General features: G+C 49.1%; 1 protein-coding gene across 1 annotated transcript in view; it reads left to right on the top strand.

The window, feature by feature from the left end:
* Window positions 1-6,654: 6,654 nt before the first annotated feature.
* Window positions 6,655-19,821, top strand: part of NUB1 (negative regulator of ubiquitin like proteins 1) — a 34,519-nt gene continuing 21,352 nt past the window's right edge. The window contains exons 1-3 of the mRNA XM_002715058.5: window positions 6,655-6,883; window positions 10,277-10,394; window positions 16,009-16,176. Of these exons, the coding sequence (XP_002715104.3) occupies window positions 10,278-10,394; window positions 16,009-16,176 (285 nt within the window). The 5' untranslated portion in view covers window positions 6,655-6,883; window position 10,277. The remainder of the gene's footprint in view (window positions 6,884-10,276; window positions 10,395-16,008; window positions 16,177-19,821) is intronic.

The raw sequence follows: 19,821 nt of genomic DNA, 5'->3' as shown, positions 1-19,821 counted from the left end.
TAAGTATTAGTACATTTCACGATAAGGGTTAACTTTATTTTTTTAAAGATTTATTTATTTATTTGAAAGTTAGAATTACACGGAGAGAGGAGAGGCAGAAAGAGAGAGAGAGAGAGAGGCAGAGAGAGAGAGAGAAGTCTTCCAACTGGTGGTTCACTCTCTAGTTGGCCGCAACGGCCGCAGCTGTGCCGATCCGAAGCCAGGAGCCAGGAGCTTCTTTCAGGTCTCCTACTAGAGTGCAGGGACCCAAGGGCTTGGGCCATCTTCTACTGCTTTCCCAGGCCACAGCAGAGAGCTGGATTGGAAGTGGAGCAGCTGAGACTAGAACCAGCACCCATATGGATGCCAGCGCTTCAGGACAGGGCGTTAACGCTCTGTGCCACAGCACGAGCCCCAAGGGTTAACTTTAAACATTATGTTCAGATGAAAGAAGCCAGTTGCATAAGACCACGTATTAAATGATTTCATTTTTTATGAAATGTTCAGACTAGGCAAATCCACAGGAGCAAAAAGTTGATTATGGTTTCTAGGGGTAGGGCATGGGCAGTAGGGAAAGTTGAGTGGGAGATGGGTAGTGTGTCCCCGCTTGGGAGCTTGGGGGAAAATGAGAAGTGATTGCAAATGGGCACAGGGTTCTTTTGGGGGCTAGTGAAATGTTTTAAAAGTATATGTGGGGGGTAGGGTGGCACTGTGGTGTAACAGGTGAGGCCACTGCTTGCGGTGCCGGCATCCCATGAGAGCGCCAGTTTGAGTCACGGCTACTCCACTTCCCATCCAGCTCTCTGCTGTGGCCTGGGAGAGCAGTGGAGGATGGCCCAGGCCCTTGGGCCCCTGCTCCCACGTGGAAGACCCAGAAGAAGCTCCTGGCTCCTGGCTTCGGATCTGCACAGCTCCAGCTGTTGCAGCCATGGAGCGGGTGGTGGGGTAGGTGTGTGGTGGAGGGGTAAACCAGTGGATGGAAGATCTCTCTCTCTCCCTCTGTCTGCCTCTGCCTCTCTGCAACTCTGTCTTCAAAATAATAAATAAATCTTTTTTTAAAAAGTCTATGTGGTCCAGCGCCGCGGCTCACCAGGCTAATCCTCCGCCTTGTGGCGCCGGCACACCGGGTTCTAGTCCCGGTCGGGGCGCCGGATTCTGTCCCGGTTGCCCCTCTTCAAAGCCAGCTCTCTGCTGTGGCCAGGGAGTGCAGTGGAGGATGGCCCAGGTGCTTGGGTCCTGCACCCCATGGGAGACCAGGAAAAGCACCTGGCTCCTGGCTCCTGCCATCGGATCAGCGTGGTGCGCCGGCCGCAGTGCGCAGGTCGTGGCGGCAATCGGAGGGTGAACCAACAGCAAAGGAAGACCTTTTTCTCTGTCCCTTTCTCTCACTGTCCACTCTGCCTGTCAAAAAAAAAAAAAGTCTATGTGGTGATGGATGTGTAAGTCTGAGTATACTAAAAACTACTGAATTGTACTGCTTCAATCGCTGAAGTTCGTATGCAAGGTATATCACAAATCTCAATAGAATTGTATAGAATTGTAAGAAGTGCAAAGCGAGGCAGCTGTTGACCTTGTGTTTAGGATGTTATTTAGGATGCCCGCATCCCACTGCATGGTGCCTGGGTTCAATACCTGGCTCCAGCTCTGACTCCAGCTTCAGGCTAATGCAGACCCTGGGAGGCAGCAGGCAATAACTCAAGTAATTGGGTGCCCAGCACCCACATGGAAGACCTGGACTGAGTTCCTGGTTCCTAGCTTCAGCCTGGCCAAACCTTGGTGGTTGTAGGCATCTGGGGAGTGAACCAGAGCAGATGGGAGTTCTGTCAGTCCATCTCTCTCTCTCTCTCTCTCTCTCTCTCTCTCTCTCTCTTTCTCTCTCTCTCTCTCACCTAAAATGAAAAATCTTGTTGAAAGTGAAAATACATGTTAATGTAACTACAGAGTAAAAATTTAAATCATACAATTAAAAGATCTACAGAAGTTGATCGATCTACAGACTGATTTTGTGACATCTTCAGTAAAGTGACTTTGTTATAAAGAAACGAATGACTACTAACCTTGGCATTTGTTTTAACTGGTAATAATTCTTTACAGATCTGCTTCCCTGGGTCTAACTGGTTGAGTTCACAACACAGTTTTACTTTTCCTTGCTAATGAGCTGCTGTATCAGCTTTTACTGTATACCAAACCATCCCCAAACCCAATGGTTTCAAATAACAATCATTTTGCAGTGGCGTTACAGGTAAGACAGTGGCAAAGAAAGGCCACCTCAGGTCTTGTCTCATGTAGAAGAATTCCCAAGTAGACAAGGCAATGAGCAAAGCAAGATTTATTGAAGTCAGAGACCCCTGCCGCAGCAGCCAGGAGGGGGCTCCAAGAGAGGAAGACCCCAGAGACCGGCTGAAGTGGAGTCTTTTAAGCACAATCTAACGATCAATCATTCAAGAAGGGGGTGCAGGGGGAACAAGACCCATCAGAAGGCTGGAATTGTAGTACTGCCTAGCCTGCTCATGATAAAAAAAAATCCACCTCCCATCAGAAGCGGGGAGAGGTAACTTTATTCTCATGATAAAACTAGAAACTCAGAAGGGTGAGATGCACTTTTGTCTTGCTACAGTCAGCTTCTGGGGAGAAGCAAGCATCTTGTACACTCTTTTATTTATTTATTTGAAAGGCAGAGTTACTGAGAGACAGAGGCAGAGACAGAGACAGAGAGAAGTCCTCCACCAGCTGGTTCACTCCCCAGATGGCCACAATGGCCAGAGCTGAGCTGATCCAAAGCCAGGAGCCAGGAGCTTCTTCGGGGTCTCCCATGCAGGTGCAGGATTCCAAGGACTTGGGTTATCCTCAACTGTTTTCCCAGACCATAGCAGAGAGCTAGATTGGAAGTGGAACAGCTGGGACTCGAACCAGTGCCCACATGGGATGCTGACACTGCAGACTGGGGTTTAACCCTCTGTAGCACAGTGCTGGCCCCTTGTACACTCTTAAAGGGACTCCCCCTTTTCTCATTTCAACAGGGACCTGAACAACCTCCTTACAGTGGGACATCCGCATCTCATATCAGAGTGTTTGGTTCAAGTCCCTGCTCCGGTTTCCATTCCTGCTTCCTGCTCATGCACACCCTGGGAGGCAGCAGATGATGGCTGAAGTACTTGGGTCCCTGTCACCCACATTGCAGGCCAGGGTAGCGGTCTGGACTTCCAACTTCAGCCTAATCCAACCCCAGCTGTTATGGGCATTTGAGGAGTGAACCTAGTGGATGGGAAAGATCTCTGTGTTTTTCTGTCTTTCCAATTAAATAAAAACAACCATTTTGTTTAGCTCGTGAATCACAGAAGCAAGGCAGTTCTGGTCTGGGTTGGCTCAGGTGGTCTCTGCTGGGCCCACCCATGTGCTGTGGTCCCCGGGTCACCCGAGGACCTCACATAGCTTCACTCAAACACCCGGTGGTGGCAGCCTGGCAGCCGGGGCTCCTTGGTTTTCCACCCCGCGGTTGCTCATGCTCCAGTAGCTCAAGCTAGCTCAGGCTCTTCCATACGGTGGGCTGCAGAAAGAGAAGGCCAACTCCAGTGACCCAAGTCTCTGCTTCTGTCGCATTCACTAAGGCTGCATGTATGAAAGCAGACCAGGAGGCCAAAGAGCCTGATAGCATCTGCCAGAAATGTGATGTACGCTGGAAAGTCTCTGGGTGTGGAGTAACATTTTGCACTGTTACTGAGTTTGCGCAACACATTCTGAAATAGTGTTGGATAGGTTTGAGGATCACCTTGTTATTTGTTATTCCTTCTGTAAAGGCATCATCCAGCACCCCCTCCCAATTCAATACACAAGGCCTAGTGATCTTCAAAGAAAGGAGGTATTGTGGCAAGTTAAATGAAGGAATAGGTAGGTAGGTCAGGTGCCTGTTGTAATGAGAAGAGGGAGGGTCCCTTGGAAGTGAACAAGAGGGGTTGGTGCTGTGACATAGTGGGCTGGGCCTCTGCCTGCAGTACCACCTGCGCCAGCATCCCATATGGGTGCCAGTTTGCATGTTCCGGCTGTTCCTCTTCTGATCCAGCTCTCTGCTGTGGCCTGGGAAAGCAGTAGAGGATGGGCCAAGTGCTTGGGCCCCTGTGCCCACGTGGGAGACCTGGAAGAAGCTCCTGGCTCCTGGCTTCTGGATCCACTCAGCTCTGCCCGTTGCACTCATTTGGGGAGTGAACCAGTGGATGGAAGACCTTTCTCTCTGTCTCTCTCTATCTCTGTCTATCTCCCTACCTGTCAAATGAATAGATAAAATCTTTTTAAAAATATATGTATTTAAAAGTATACAAGATGCTTGCTTCTCCCCAGGAGCTGCCTGTGTGTGTGTGAGTGTGTGTGTGTGTTTAGATTTATTTATTTGACAGTCAGAGTTAACACATAGATGGAGAGGCAGAGAGAGGTCTTCCATCCAGTGGTTCACTCCCCAATTGGATGCAATGGCCGGAGCTGAGCTGATCTGAAGCCAGGAGCCAGGAGCTTCTTCTGGGTCTCCCACACGGGTGTAGGGGCCCAAGGACTTAGGCCATCTTCTACTGCTTTCCCAGGCCATAGTAGCGAGCTGGATTGGAAGTGGAGCATCTGGAACTCGAACCAGCACCCATATGGGATGCCGGCACTGCAGATGGAGGATTCACCCACTCACTGTACCACAGTGCCGGCACCAGGAAGTTTCTGACTTAAAGAAGCGTTGCTTTGCTCACTGCCTTTTCTGTATGGAAATTCTTCTACATAAGACAAGAACCGAGGTCGTCTTCTTGGTCGCCGCTCTCCCCGTAACAGTAGGTTACACGTAACACCTCTAACTCCCCGGAACACACACCAGTCACCGTGCACTTGGAAAGCGGAGGGCCCACCAAGCCTCTGTAGCAGCTCGGGCTCGTGACTGTCACTACTGGCTGCGTTGCGTCGGCATCCTGACGTCCCGAGCATCTTTGCACTGCAGGGTCTCAGTGCTTCTCTCTCACCCCTGTCCTTCTTTTTGTCCAGAGTCAGATTCAGGTCGTCCTTTCGTGCCTGGATTAGCCCTGTGCCCTCTTCACGGGTCTCCTAGCCTCTGGGGCTTCTCCTTGCTCCACTCGGTTATGCATCTCCCTGTTAGACTCATCTCCCTTGGACTGGCCCTTGCTAAGTGGACAAACCACTATCCAGTATCTACACCCATACTCTTTTTTTTTTTTAAAGGCAGATCCTTTTTTTAAAAAAAAAAATAGATTTATTTATTTATTTGAAAGCCAGAGTTACACAGAGAGAGGAGAGGCAGAGGGAGAGAGAGAGGTCCTCCATCCAATGGTTCACTCCCCAATTGGCCACAATGGCCGGAGCTGCACTGATCCGAAGCCTGGAGCCAGAAGCTTCTCCCAGGTCTCTCACGCAGGTGCAGAGGCCCAAGGACTTGGGCCATCCTCCACTGCTTCTCCAGGCCATAGCAGAGAGCTGGATCAGAAGTGGAGCAGCCAGAACTCAAACCAGCACCCATATGGGATGCTGGCGCTTCAGGCCAGGGTGTTAACCCACTGCGCCACAGCGCTGGTGCCTATACCCATACTCTTTAAAATCCCACAAAAGTAATAGTTCATTCGTGTAGGTGAGGCTCTCCAGAGAATATTTCTTTGAGGGGGGAGAGGAAGTGGTTAATGATAGATAGCTCTTTGCTTGTATAATCTCCCCGAATGCCAACAAGAATGCTCACAAGTAGGGTTATTATTATCCCCACTGAGACAGAGCTTTAAGCAACTTGCCCCTGTGCCCCTAGGGACTGGTGGGAGGGAGTTGTCTGCACAGGATTTATGCTCCCAAGCTCCACCCACGACTGTGCTACAGCAGGTGCAAGGATGAGCTTTGGAATTTGGAAGCGCAGGGTCAAGAGCCTCATTTGAGTAAGCTTTCTGGGGTCTGAGATGTACTTTCCATCTTCCACCCCCTGTTCACCTACCAAAAAGGCCTTACTGTCTGAAAGCTCTGCCCAGAACCATGCTCCACCACATGCCGTGCCCTGGTTCTCAGAGCCCTTCACGAATTCCCTTACGGTTTGTGCACACTCACCTTATTTCCTTGCCTGGATATATGAACATAGACCCATCGTTTTTTGTTTTTTTTTTTTTTTTTTTTTTTTTTTTAATATTCAACATGGCGCTGGGCAGAGCCCTTTGGTAGTAGACCAATCTCCATAGGTATTGTCGATCATAGTAGTGATGCGTGCAGAGCCAGCGTCCAAGCGTCCAGGCATGCAGGAGAGAGCATGCGGGAGGCAGCCTCATTTCGCCCGAAGCAGAGGCCTCCCCGTGGGGCTGGGGAGAGCTGGGGGAGGACCTGCAGGGTTAGGGGGTCCGCCCTGGACCAAAGGGCGGGATGCGAGGTGGGTCCAAGAGACAGAGCCCAGAGCCTCCCTCCGGGAAAACGGTCTTCCCGTAGGTCCCTTGGTCCCTTCCAAAGCTTTCCTCACTCGCTGCTGTCACACTCCCCGGCCTCGCCCCAGCCGGGTCCGCGTATTAACCCCGCCTTCCTCAAACACAGCCCACCACGCCCACGGCCTCGCCCGCCCCGCCCCCGCCCCAACACCAGCCACGCCCCACTCACTCTCAGCCCCCGCCCACATTAGCTCCGCCCGCGGCCCCCGCTTCTCCCCGCCCACAAACCTTCTTCCGGGTGCGCGAGGGCGGTGCGGCGGCGGCGGGGGCGGGGCCGTCCTCACCCGGAATGAAAACAAACAGCGGCCGTCTCATCCGGGCACTCGGCAGGTCGCGGCGGGCGCAGCGGTGGCGCAGGTGAGGCTGGGCGTTGCCGACGCCGGCCTCCGCGGCGCCTCTAGGCAGTCTCCGGTCCTTGGCACAAGCCGACGCCTCTCCCGGCCGGGCGGGCCGCGGCTGCAGCGGCGGAGGTGAGCGGCCCTTCGGGGCGCCCGGCCGCGGCCGAGGGCGGCTGTTCGGGGCCCTGGGTTTGCGTTGGGTTCGGCGGGGGTGGCGGGTCTTTAAAACCAACAGATGGTCTTGTTTTATGGGGACTCAGGGATTATGTATACATATGATTAGCCTAACTAGCGCTTGCTCCGAGTGTGCCATTTGGGATTTATTTGCGATTGAAAGCCGGGTTTTCTTGGCTACTTGGGAGGAAGCGCGCGATTATCTCCCTTGACAGCGGGTTCTGCGTTTCTCACCTCCTTTTCGTGCTCTTATCTCTGAACACGAGAATCTTCCACTTCTTATTCTCGTGGGAGAAAATGTAAAAATGTACTTTTGAATGTGCATATATAGTTGAAAAGCTCTGGTTGAAAGTACGGTCCGGGGAGTCGTTACGAAAGTGAAATTTAAAGAATTGGTGTATCACGTTTCGGTTTCAGTTTGCAGGATTTCGGCTTTCCGTGGTTACGTGGGACGTTGTGTGGCGTGCGTGAAACTTTTTCAGTTCCCCATTTGAAAGCCGAATATTGATGTGTTACGCTTTTCCTTTTGACTTAACGTGTCGTCACTGTGCTTTGTAAGTTTCAAGACTGTGTCAGTGTTTTCTAGACATTAGGTACCGTGCAGTGTAGCCCCTGAGCTGCTGACTTGCTTCCTGGGGTGGAAGACCAGGTTTTTTAGGGTCTTACCAGGCGCAGGTGTGGCTGGGGTCACTGGGGGCCCTGTGTTCAGCCTTTCCCACCCTTGGCGCCAGTAAGCAGCCGGTGGACGTACTCTCCCCCACCCCCACCCCGTAGGGCTGCAGAGATGTTGTATTCAGAATTTCTGCAGGCTAATGAGTAGCGCGTAAAGCGGCCCTAGTTGTGACTGAAAGGCTAATGCTTCTAAGCACTAAGGTGCTTCGCCCACGGGGAAGCAGTCAGCTTGAGTCTGGGATCCTCCCGTGGTCTCCACGGTGCACACAGCGCTCTGCTGGACCGTGTTCTTTGCTCGCTGTCCCGATTACCTTATTTCTCACCGTCAGCGGATACCAAATAGATTCAGATTTTCTTGTGAAGGTTTTTATTTTATTTAGCTTTTTCTGGAGGGACTGGTGTTGTGCAGCAGGTTAATCCACTGCTTGCGACGCTGGCATCCCATATTAGAGCGCCAGCTGCAAGTCCCAACTGCTTTGCTTTGATCTAGCTCCCTGCTACAGTACCTGGGAGGCAGCAGGGGATGGCCCAAGTACGTGGGAGACCAGGGGGAGTTCCCAGCCCCTGGCTTTGGTCAGACCTGGGTATTGCAGCCTTTTGGGGAGTAAACCAGAAGATGGGAAAAAAAATCTTCTCTCTCTGTCTCCCTTCCCCTCCCCTTCCCTCTCTGTTGCTCTGCCTTTCAAATAAATAGATGAATTTGTGCAAGTTTTTTATTTGTGGAATACACTTAATCTACCACACTTGATTTAAAAGTTGGGGAATTGGGTCTTGAAGGATGTGGAATACTGGAGTTACCTATATTTTTTCAACTCATAATTTTTTCCACTCTGTAGAACTTGTCCTCACCAGTCAGGAGCTAACCACTTTGTACTTTTCCTACCACTTGTCTGATTTGGCTTCACTACACCTGCTGGCTGCCTCACGTCTCCTGGGAGCCCAGCACTCGGGATGAGCAGACAGTTCTGTGTGGTGTGTGCTTCTCTGGCAAAGAGAAGTTACGCATGCGAGACACACAAGCACGAGGAATTGCATGGCAGTGCGGAGTCCCGGGTTCTAGTCCCAGTGCTAGTTACCGTGCTCCCTGATTTTGTGACATGGCCCGAGTTGTTTTACAAACCCAGGGCCTGGGTTCTTTCAGCTGTAAAGTGATGACCCAGCTGTGCTCGACTTAGATGTGTATCATACAGGACTTTAGGCTGTACATTTTCAGTTGGAGAAATCAGGCATTCAGGCATAGGGAATATATATTATTGATAGTTCGCAGTTCAATGTGGCTTTTTTTTTTTTCCTTTCTTTATGTTTAGCTACTGTAGTGGCTGGCCTTGCCTTTCGTGTTAAACTGGTCAAAGTATGAATTTACAAATTGAGTTGCCTAAAGAGATTCACTGCTTCAGGGATTCATCATATTTTATTTTTTCTCATAGAGTATAGAATAATAGGTTAAGAAATAGAAGAATACAATAAACCTTGCTGTATATCAGTTAATTTTTTTAAAAGCTTTATTTATTTATTTGAAATTAAGAGTTCGAGGGAGAGAGAGAGAAGGAGGTCTTCCATCTGCTGGTTCACTCCCCAGATGGCCACAACAGCCCAGGGCTGGGCCGGGCTGAAGCCAGGAGCTTCATCCAGGTCCCCTAGGTGGTACAGGGGCCCAAGGACTTGGGCCAGCCTCTGCTGCTTTCCCAGGCACATTAGCAGGGAGCTGGATCGGAAGTGGAGCAGCCAGGATACAAACCGTGCCTGTGTGGAACGCTGGCATTGCAGGTGGCAGCTTAACCTGTTATGCCCAACGCCAGCCCCTGTGTTAGCTGTTTTGAAGTGTGTGTTTTGGGGCTGGCATTGTGGTGAAGTGTGTGAAGCCGCCGCCATATGAGTGCCTGTTTGTGTCCTGGCTGCCCCAGCTTCCCATCCAACTCCCTGCCCGTGCACCTGGGAAAGCAGCAGAGGACTGACCAAGTGCTTGGGCCCCTGCAACACAGCTGGGAGACCCGGTGGGGTTCCAGGCTCCTAGCTTCAGCCTGGCCGTTGTGGCCATTTTGGGGAGTGAATCAGTGGGTGGAAGATAGATATCTTTCTCTGTGTCTCTGTCCCTCTTTTTCTCTGCCACCTGCTTTTCAAATAAATAGATTTTTTAAAGAAATGTGTGTTTTGATTGAGTATTACTTTGTTTTATGTGAGAGGCAGACAGAGAGTTCCCTCCACTGATTCACCTCCCAGATACTCACAACTTTTATGGCTGGGCTGGAGTGGAACCAGCAGCCCAGAATTCAGTCCACGTCTGCCACATGGGTGGCAGCGACCAGTTACTTGAACCAGCACCTGCCTCTTTGGGTCTGTGTTGGCAGGAAGCTGGACTTGGGAACTAGAGCTGGATTGAACCAGGCACTCTGGTGTGGGACATGGACGTCTTAACTCCTGGGCCAAGCCTCTGGCCTCCAAAACATTTTATGTTATATATGTGACATATACACTTAAGTTCAATTGATGTATATTTCAATGTATACATATATATAGTCTAAAAGTCTGGAGCAAGGTAAAACCTTATTAGTAATTTAGATTGAGTGAGGAGTGGGGAAGAGCTTTGCTTACTGTACAGAACAGCTCACCATAGTAGGCAGTTTATATGCATTTTTAAGTGTGGTGTGGCTTTTTATTAATGTATGGTTTTGTTTCAAGGATGGCGCAAAAGAAATATCTTCAAGCAAAACTGACCCAGTTTTTAAGGGAAGACAGGATTCAACTTTGGAAACCTCCATATACAGATGAAAATAAAGAAGTTGGTTTGGCATTAAAGGTATTTTTATTTAAGATATAAATAATTAACAGTGATGTCTGCTTGTCTTTCAAATAATTAAATTTTTTTGACAAATAATTAAATTTTTTAATTAAATTTTTTTTAAATTATTTTTTCAAATAATTAAATTTTTTTTTAGAGAGAGAGACAGAGACAGAGAGAAAGGTCTTCCTTCCTTTGATTCACCCCCCAAATGGCCACTACGGCCGGCACTGCGCCGATCTGAAGCCAGGAGCCAGGTGCTTCCTCCTGGTCTCCCATGTGGGTGCAGGGCCCAAGCACTTGGGCCACAGCAGAGAGCTGGACTGGAAGAGGGGCAACCAGGACAGAATCCGGCGCCCTGACCGGGATTAGAACCCGGTGTGCCGGCGCTGCAGGCGGAGGATTAGCCTAGTGAGCCGCGGCACCAGCCAATAATTACAATTTTTTAAAAAGCATCTTAATTAACAGTGTCATGTAAGTCTCTCTGGTAATAAGATTCTGAAGTCACCAGAAGTTGTCAGGAAGGATCAGGCCGACACTTGGCATAACTGACAGAGTAAGTGATGAGCGCACACTCACTTTTTACTAGGAGCTGACAAGCTTGTTTACTAATGTTTTATTCATGAGAATGTTACTCAAGTTCTCATGCATATACTGTCTTTAACACCTCCACAGCATGACATACAATTATTCATGTGATGTTGACTTGTTAGTCCAGGTGCTGGGAACTTAGCACACTGTGCTGCTAGGGTGAGTGTCTGGTCAGCTCCCAGTGCTCACTGCTGTCATCCTCTGTAGCAGTATAAAGCGGTGGCTCCCCTCCCTGGCCATCAGGGTTCGTTTTTCCGAAATGTGTTCTTCTAGCAATTATGCCTTAGTTTAGTTTTTTTTTTTTAAAGCACAATTGACTTTGACCTTTTTTATCTTTTTTTTTTAAGATTTATGTATTTATTTGAAAGACAGAATTACATAGAGAGGAGAGAAAGAGAGAGGTCTTCCATCTGCTGGTTCACTCCCCAAATGGAGGCAACAACCTGGCTGGGCCAGGCGCTTCTTCCGGGTCTCGCATGTGGGTGCAGGGGCTCAAGCACTTGAGCTCCTCTGCTGCTTTCTCAGGCCATTAGCAGGGAGCCGGATCGGAGTATAGCAGCCGGGACTTGAACAGGTGCCCATATGGGATGCCGGCACCGCAGGCTGTGACTAACCCACCTTAATTTTTGTCAGAAATGATGTTATTTTATGGCAAAGTGATTTTTTAAAAGCTGAAGTTTGCCTACTTTTCTAAGCAGAAACACTCATTTTTGACAGAAATCTATCATATTGGAATGTCTTAGGATGTCCATCTCTACTTTCTGGGCCTGGGTATCCTGAGCATGATGTAACATTTTTGAGGGTCTGGGGACTGTCATGAAGGGGTTTAATTGCCCTGAAGATGACAAAGCTGTGGCAGGATCTTAGTGTATGTACAAATGATGTACACATTTTCTGTGTCTCTTATTTGACAGGCTGCTCAACTTTTTATTTTTGCAACCCACCTTCTGGCCTTCGATTCCCAGAAACTAGGGGGTGACATGATAAGAAAAATATTTGATTTTTGCCCTCAGATTTTTGGGTGGTAAGGGTGATAAGAGCATTTTATGTATTTTTTTTAAAGATTTATTCATTTTAGAGGCAGAGTTACAGAAAGAGAGGAGGAGAGATGGAGATCTTCTATCCACTGGTTCACTCCCCAAATGGCTACAAAGGCCAGAGCTGGGCCAATCTGAAGCCAGGAGCCAGGAGCTTCTTCTGGGTCTCCCACATGGTTGCAGGGGCCCAAGCACGTGGGCCATCTTCCACTGCTTTTCTAGGCCGTTAGCAGGGAGCTGGGTTGGAAGTGGAGCACCCAGGACTTGAACCAGTGCTCGTGTGGGGTGCTGGTGCTGCAGGCGAAGGCTTCACCTACTGTGCCACAGCACTGGTTCTGGGCATTTTACGTTTTAATGAGGCTTGCTGGCCTCTGTATAGCTTCAGGATGGGGCTCAATTGGGTGCTTGGGGCTTTGAGCTCCACCTCCCAACTTCTGGGAAGGGGCGGGCCTAGTTAATCACCAGTGGTGGTGGTGTAATCAGTCATGCCTGTGTAAGTCATCAGGCCTCCATAAAAACCCCTAAGTGAGGGAGCTGCGGAGCTTCCAAATTGGTGAACACATCCACATGCCAGGAGGGTGGTGCACCTCGGTTGGACAGGGAACCCTTCCAGGCCTCACCTTAGTACCTCTTCAGCTGAGGGCTCATTTGTATTCTTTAGAATAAACTAGAACAGTAAGTTTAGCATTTCCCTGAGTTGCTGTAGCAAAGTATTGAACCTGAAGTGGGTTTTCAGGAAGCCTTGACTTTGTAGTCAGGTCAACAGAATTGTGGGTGACTTGGGGACCGGCTGCTTGGCAACAGGTGCCTGAGGTAAGAGTGTGCCTTGGGACTGATGAGCCTGTAACCCTGTGGAATCTAATGCTGTCTCTGGGTAGTTAGTGTCAGAGTTGAATTGTAGCACATCCATTCAGGATCAGAATCGGGTGGTGTCAGGAGGGAGGAAATAAAGCCACTCACTAGGTAATTAGATTTTCTAGAAAATTATTTTTAAAATTTATTTTGAAAAATATTGTATTTTCTGGTAGTAAAAATAATGTATGTTCCTGGGTTGAAATGATGTACACATTGAGGATCCCCTGTTTGAAACGCTTGGGACCAAAAGTGTTTCTGATTTCAGGTTTTTGGGTTTCAGAGTATTTGCATAGACTTTACCAGTTGAGCATCCCTAATCCAAAAATCCGAAATCCAGAATGCTCAAAATCTGAAAATTTTTGAGTATCACGTTGACACTTAACAAATGTTGGATTTCAGATTTCAGATCACAGGTGTTTTACGTGTGTGTACAGTCACGCGTCACTTAACGAGGGCTTGTTCCAAGAAACGGAATGTTAGGTGGTTTTATCTCTGCATGAACATCATAAAGTGTACTAAATAAACCTAGATGGTGTAGCTTACTACAACGAACAACGCGGGATTAAATCCAGCGCTGGAGAACATGGTGTGGTCAGGCAGCATAGTAAACTGATTACGAGGCTGCTGCCGGCAGAGCACAGCATAGGTTGTAGAGTGTGCTTTGTCAGAAGCAGGACACTCAAATGGCGCTAAGTAGTGCAGTACGGTCAACACGTAAGTCAGCGGCACAGCTGTTTACTATCAAGTCTTATATGCCGTGCATAATAGTATGTGTTCTGCTTTTAAATGACCGGCTTGTTCCACCAGTGTCACAAACCTGTGTGTAATTGTATGTGTTCTGCTTTTAAATGACCGGCTTGTTCCACCAGCATCACAAACGTGTGCGTTAACGCTTTGTGCCACCGCATCACAAACACTGTGATGTCAGCAGGCTGAAGGAGCTTTCAGCTCCGTTATGATCCTGCGGGATCACTGTCGTTGCTGTCGGACGAGCAGTTCATCGCTGACCACCGCGTCCTTAGGCAGTGTGGGAGCGTAGTCAAACGCAAAACGTAGGAAGGATACATTTCTGAAAACACTTTAAATATCAGCATTAAAGTTATTATGCATAGGTTGTATTATTTTAAAAATAAAATACTCTGATTTGTGTTTTGTAACTTTATATATCTTTTACATTTTCCTTATCGTAAACATACACTTTTACCATCATTTTTAAGTGCTACATAATATTGCTTTCTAAGTGTAATGAAACTGTGGAATTAGGGTTTTTTGGAGTGTTTTTGTTTTATGAGATGTGTAATGAGACATCAGGTCTCAAATGCAAATATTCTTTTTTTTAAAGATTTATTTTATTTATTTGAAATACAGAGTTACAGAGAGAGGTAGAGACAGAGAAGTCTTCCATCCGCTGGTTCACTTCCCAGGTGGCCACAATGGCCGGTGCTGTGCCGATCCGAAGCCAGGAGCCAGGAGCCAGGAGCTTCTTCCGGGTCTCCAATGCGGGTGCAGGGGCCCAAGGACTTGGGCCATCTTGTACTACTTTCCCAGGCCATAGCAGAGAGTTGGATCATAAGAGGAGCATCCGGGACTATATATGGGATGCCAGCGCTTCAGGCCAGGGCGTTAACCTGCTGCACCACAGCGCCAGCCCCAAATGCAAATATTCTTTGTGGGGAGGAAACATAGTGTCTTCATGTAAGTGACAGCTGGTTTACATCCTTTTGGAGGCCCCTTACATCTTCTGGGGCTTCCTTCTCAGTTTGGAGTCTCTTCCTAGAAATAATTCGTTTTTTTTGTTGTTGTTGTTGTTGTTGTTGTTGTTTTTTTTGGACAGGCAGAGTGGACAGTGAGAGAGAGACAGAGAGAAAGGTCTTCCTTTTTGCCATTGGTTCACCCTCCAATGGCCGCCACAGCCGGCACGCTGCGGCCAGTGCACCACGCTGATCCAATGGCAGGAGCCAGGTGCTTCTCCTGGTCTCCCATGGGGTGCAGGGCCCAAGCACTTGGGCCATCCTCTACTGCACTCCCTGGCCACAGCAGAGAGCCGGCCTGGAAGCGGGGCAACTGGGACAGAATCCGGCGCCCCGACTGGGACGAGAACCCAGTGTGCCGGCGCCGCAAGGTGGAGGATTAGCCTAGTGAGCCGCTCCTAGAAATAATTCTTTAACCGGTACCAATGCTTAAAAGTTTCTCCATGAAGAACATTACTTGAGCGGGCTGGCGTTGTGGTGCTGTGGGTTAAGCCGCCACTTGGGATGTCGCATTCCATATCGGCGTGCCTGAGATCAAGTCCTGCTGCAGCTCTGGTTCCAACTTCCCGCTAGTGCCTGCCCTGGGAGACAGCGGGTGATGGCTCAAGTACTTGGGCTCCTGCCACCCTTGTGGGAGACCTGGACGGAGTTCCAGGCTCCTGGTTTGGACTTAGCTCAGCACCATCTGTTGCAGGGATTTGGGGAGTAAACCTGTGAGTGGAAGATCTATTTCTGTCACTTTGCCTTTCAAATAAATAAAAAAATGATAGTCACTAACATGAAAAAAATGATAGTCACTGCTAGCATTAAAAAAAAGTTGCTTGGCATTTAACCTTGTATATAATATGCCCTCATCCTATATTGGTATGCTTGGGTTTGATTCTTGGCTCTTGGTGTTTGGGGAATGAACCAGTGTATAGGAGCTCTTTCTGTTTCTCTGCCTCTTAATTACAGAAAAGAAGTTAAGTCTAACCTGACTTGTTCTCACAGATTTGAAAACTACTTACATAGTCTGGTTGGTTGGTTTTGCTTTAATTTGTTTTCCTTTTCTCGCCCAGTAGAGTTGAACAGTTCACTGTTTTAAAGCAATTTTTTGAATGTTTGCTGTAGCAGAATTCAGAGCTAATCTGTTTTCCTGCTCTAGCATAATCCCAGTTATTTTGATTTCTATGTCGAGCCAGTTGTAATATTACCTATTTGTGGATATTTTTATTTTGCGCTGGATCCTTTCTAAATTCCACACCTCTCAAGCCGTCAGACCACAGTGTGGCTTTCCGTGCAGTAGGGGGCCCCCAGCCTCCAGAGCGGGTTGCTTGGGAATCTTTCACGCCCTTTTCTGTACTTGCTGTTGTTGAGTTGATGTTACAGTGATCTGTCTTTCCTGATTTGTCCTCACAGGACCTTGCTAAGAAGTACTCTGACAAGCTAGATTGCTGTGAAAATGAAGTAGAAAAGATAATAGAAGAAATACGTTGCAAAGCAATTGAGCGCGGAACAGGAAATGAAAATTATAGAACAACAGGAATTGCTACAATTGAGGTATTTTTACCTTCAAGACTAAGAAAAGTGAGTAATTTCACCCACCGTTTGTACTAATGCTTAATTAGTAATGTGATAAAATAATTTTTTAATAAAAGTATAATCCAGAGTTACAACTCTTTTAGGTTATTTTGCCTGTTGAACAACTGAACAGCTAATGTTATAGGTTCTTAAACTGGACCACTCCTCAGCCAGGCTTCACCTGGCCCTCCAGATGTCGCAGCCTGTGCATCACGCTCTTCACGCTTTCTAAGTTTGTTTGGAAGAAATGTGGGACAAAAGAGGCCTTAGTTTTCTAGAACCCTGTGTAGTAGGACGCATCGTAAAGGAATTTATCTTTGTCCTATTCTGGTGGCGATCAGGGCAGTCAGCTGAGTTCTAGCAGGGCAGAATGACCGGGATGGGGCCACCTCATCTCAGGGCCACATCCTTAGTGGCTGTGTCCAGAAACGTCAATGTGGTGGGCCGTCCGAAGCTGCTGGCGCTCTCTGGACTGATCACTGTCGTTGTTTCTCATAAGAAATGAAAGCACATATGAGGATACTTTCAAACATTTATAGAAAATAGAATTAAAAGGTAGATTTGGGACTTGGGCATTTGGCACAGCAGTTAAGCCGCTGCTGGGGACTCTCAGCCCACGTTGGAGTGCCTGGCTTCGGGACCTGTTTCCTTTCCATTTCTAGCTGCTTGCTGATGTGTGCCCTGGGCGACGGCAGGTGATGGCCCAAGTACGTGGGCTTATGCCACGACGTGAGTGACCTGCACTGAGTTTTTGTCTCCTGGCTTCAGCCTGGCCTGGTGCTGTTGCTGGTATTTGGAGACTGAATCAGCAGACAAGAAATGTTTGTCTCTGTGTGTGTGTGTTTATGCCTTTCAAATAAACAGTTTTTAACAGATAGGGAGTGGGCAAAGATGCCCTCATCCCACACCTAGGTTTGATTTTTGATTCCTGGCTCCAGCTTCCGGGTAATGCAAACCCTTGCAGCAGTGGTGGTAGCTCAAGTAACTGGGTTCCTGGATGGAGTTCCCAGCTTCCAGTTCAGGCCCCACATTTGGGGAGTGAATTAGCAGATGGAATGTTCTCGTTCGTTCTCTCTCTTTCTCTCTCTCCCCCCCACCTCTCCACCTCTCCCCACCTCCCCCGCTGTGAAATACACTTTTTTAAAAAATGTATGTATTTCTTTTTTTTTTTTTGTTATTTATTTATTTATTTATTTATTTACTGACAGGCAGAGTGGACAGTGAGAGAGAGAGACAGAGAGAAAGGTCTTCCTTTTTGCCGTTGGTTCACCCTCCAGTGGCCGCCACGGCTGGTGTGCTGTGGCCGGCGCACCGCGCTGATCTGAAGGCAGGAGCCAGGTGCTTCTCCTGGTCTCCCATGCAGGTACAGGGCCCAAGCACTTGGGCCATCCTCCACTGCACTCCCAGGCCACAGCAGAGAGCTGGCCTGGATGAGGGGCAACCGGGAAAGAATCTGGTGCCCCGATCGGGACTAGAACCCGGTGTGCCGGTGCTGCAAGGCGGAGGATTAGCCTGTTGAGCCGCGGTGCCGGACAATGTATTTATTTTGAAAGGCAGAGTTACAGAAAGGCAGAGGCAGAGAGAGAGAGGTCTTCCATCCACTGGTTCACTCCCCAACTGGCTGCAACAGCTGGAGCTGCACTGATCCAAATCCAGGAGCCAGGAGCTTCTTCCAGGTCTCCCCCATGGGTGCTTTCCCAGGCCATAGCAGAGAGCTGGTTCAGAAGTGGAGCAGCCAGGACTCAAACCAGTGCCCATATGGGGTGCCTGCACTGCAGGCAGTGGCTTTACCTGCTATGCCACAGCAGTGTTGTCCAATCAGGAGCAGGATCAGCTCCTGCAGCTCATCAGTCAAATTGGCGAGAGGCAGCTGCGTAGAAGTTTACTCCTCCCCAGCGCCACATTGTGGGAGAGCAGATGCATAGAATAAGTCTTAATTCCAGTAACTTAGTCTAGTCTTAGTTGCTCCCCACAGTTCCCCCTTTCTTTTTATTCTTTGGCGTTGATACGCGCCTGTCTTCGGTGCCCTGCGGCACACACTCTGCTCTGCTTGCTGGAGTTGCCCACAGGTGCTTACAAGCCCTGCCAATCAGGCAAACCGAATCCGGGTCCTCTCTTCGCCATGTTGTGAGGAGGTTTTTAGGCACTGATGCGTGCCTGTGTTCGGTGCCCTGCAGCACATGCTCTGCCAGAACTGCCTGCAGGTGCTTGCGGCCTTACTAATCAGGCAGACCGAATCCGAGCCTTCTCATTGCCGTGTTGTGGGGAGACTTATTGGTGTTGATAACGTGCCTGTCTTCGGTGACCTGCAGCGGATATTCTGCTAGCCGCCCGCAGGTGCTTATCATCTTACTAATCAGGCAGATCGAATCCAAGCCCTCTCATTGCCGTGTTGTGGGGAGGCCTTATTTTTCTCTATTTCTCTATCTCCGGGCATTCCTATATCTCTTACTTTACTTCTATCTGCCAGCATTCCTATTTCTCTCATTTTACTTCTATACTTCTGTTTCTGTTTTCCCCGCGGCTTCCCGTCACCCACACCGTGGCGGCTTCTCGGAGCTCCGCACCGCAGCGGCTTCCCTGCTCTGCGCGGCTTCAGCCCGCGCTTCTCTCATCTGCGCGGCTTCCCGGCTTCGCGCGCTCTGCGGTCTCCGCGCCTTTCGCGCCCACACCACGGCCTCCATGCTAGCCCCGCGCTTCCTATCTGCTCGCGCCCCATGCACTCTCTCCACTCATGCCCCGCGTGCTCTCTGCGCGCAGCGGCTTCCGCGAATCACGGCCTAGCTCACGTTTCCGCTACCGGTTAGTTTTCAGTCTAAGTTCCCTGGGCTAACCTGACGAATTCCAACCTAGCTTACGTCTCCGCTTTTCGGTTTGGTCTTTTTGCTCCCCAGGCTAATCTGACGGATCCCAACCTAGCTTACATCTCCGCTTCCGGTATAGTTTTTTCGCCTTTTGCTCCCCAGGCTGACTTGATGAATTCCAACCTAGCTTACGTCTCCGCTTCGGCCTACCCCCGCGGCTTCATTTTCCCTAACTAATATTTTTCTCTACCCGGTATATTTCCTAACTTTCTTCCAACAATATTTCTCTCTCATTTCTCCTGGCTTCTCCCCACAGTCCGTATCCGAGTCTAAGTTTCTTCTAGCTTTCACTTTCACTTTTAATCTTAGATTTCTCCCAGCTTCTCCCTGCAGTCAGTATCCAAGTCTAAGTTTTTTCTAGCTTTCACTTTCACTTTCAACCTTAGCTTTCTCCTAGCTTCTCCCGCAGTCCATATCCGAGTTTGTTTTTCTAGCTTTCACTTTCGCTTTCAATCCTAACTTCTTCCGGCACTTTTTCCGTCCGGCTTTTCCCTAGGCTCTCTGCTAGTCTCTCTCTGGTATTTTCCCGCTTCTTCCCTCCTAGGTTTCATATCCGAGTCATGGCACCATTATCCCTCCTAGGCTTCCTATCTGAGTCATGGCACCATTATGTCGCTCCCCCATTCGCGGAGGAACGACACAGGACCCTGCGCTGTTCTTTTGTCTGCTCAGCTCTTCCCGGGTTAGCTGCTGGTCCTTCCCGGGTTGGCTGCCGACCCCTCCACCTCCATGGAGGGGCGGCTCCCCCTGCCTCTTTCCCCGCTTCCGTGGAGGAGCGGCACACCGC

The sequence above is a fragment of the Oryctolagus cuniculus genome, chromosome 7 (assembly GCF_964237555.1).
Source record: "Oryctolagus cuniculus chromosome 7, mOryCun1.1, whole genome shotgun sequence".
Taxonomy (NCBI): domain Eukaryota; kingdom Metazoa; phylum Chordata; class Mammalia; order Lagomorpha; family Leporidae; genus Oryctolagus; species Oryctolagus cuniculus.
Note: the sequence above shows the minus strand (reverse complement) of the source record. Positions and strands in the feature narration are given on the sequence as shown.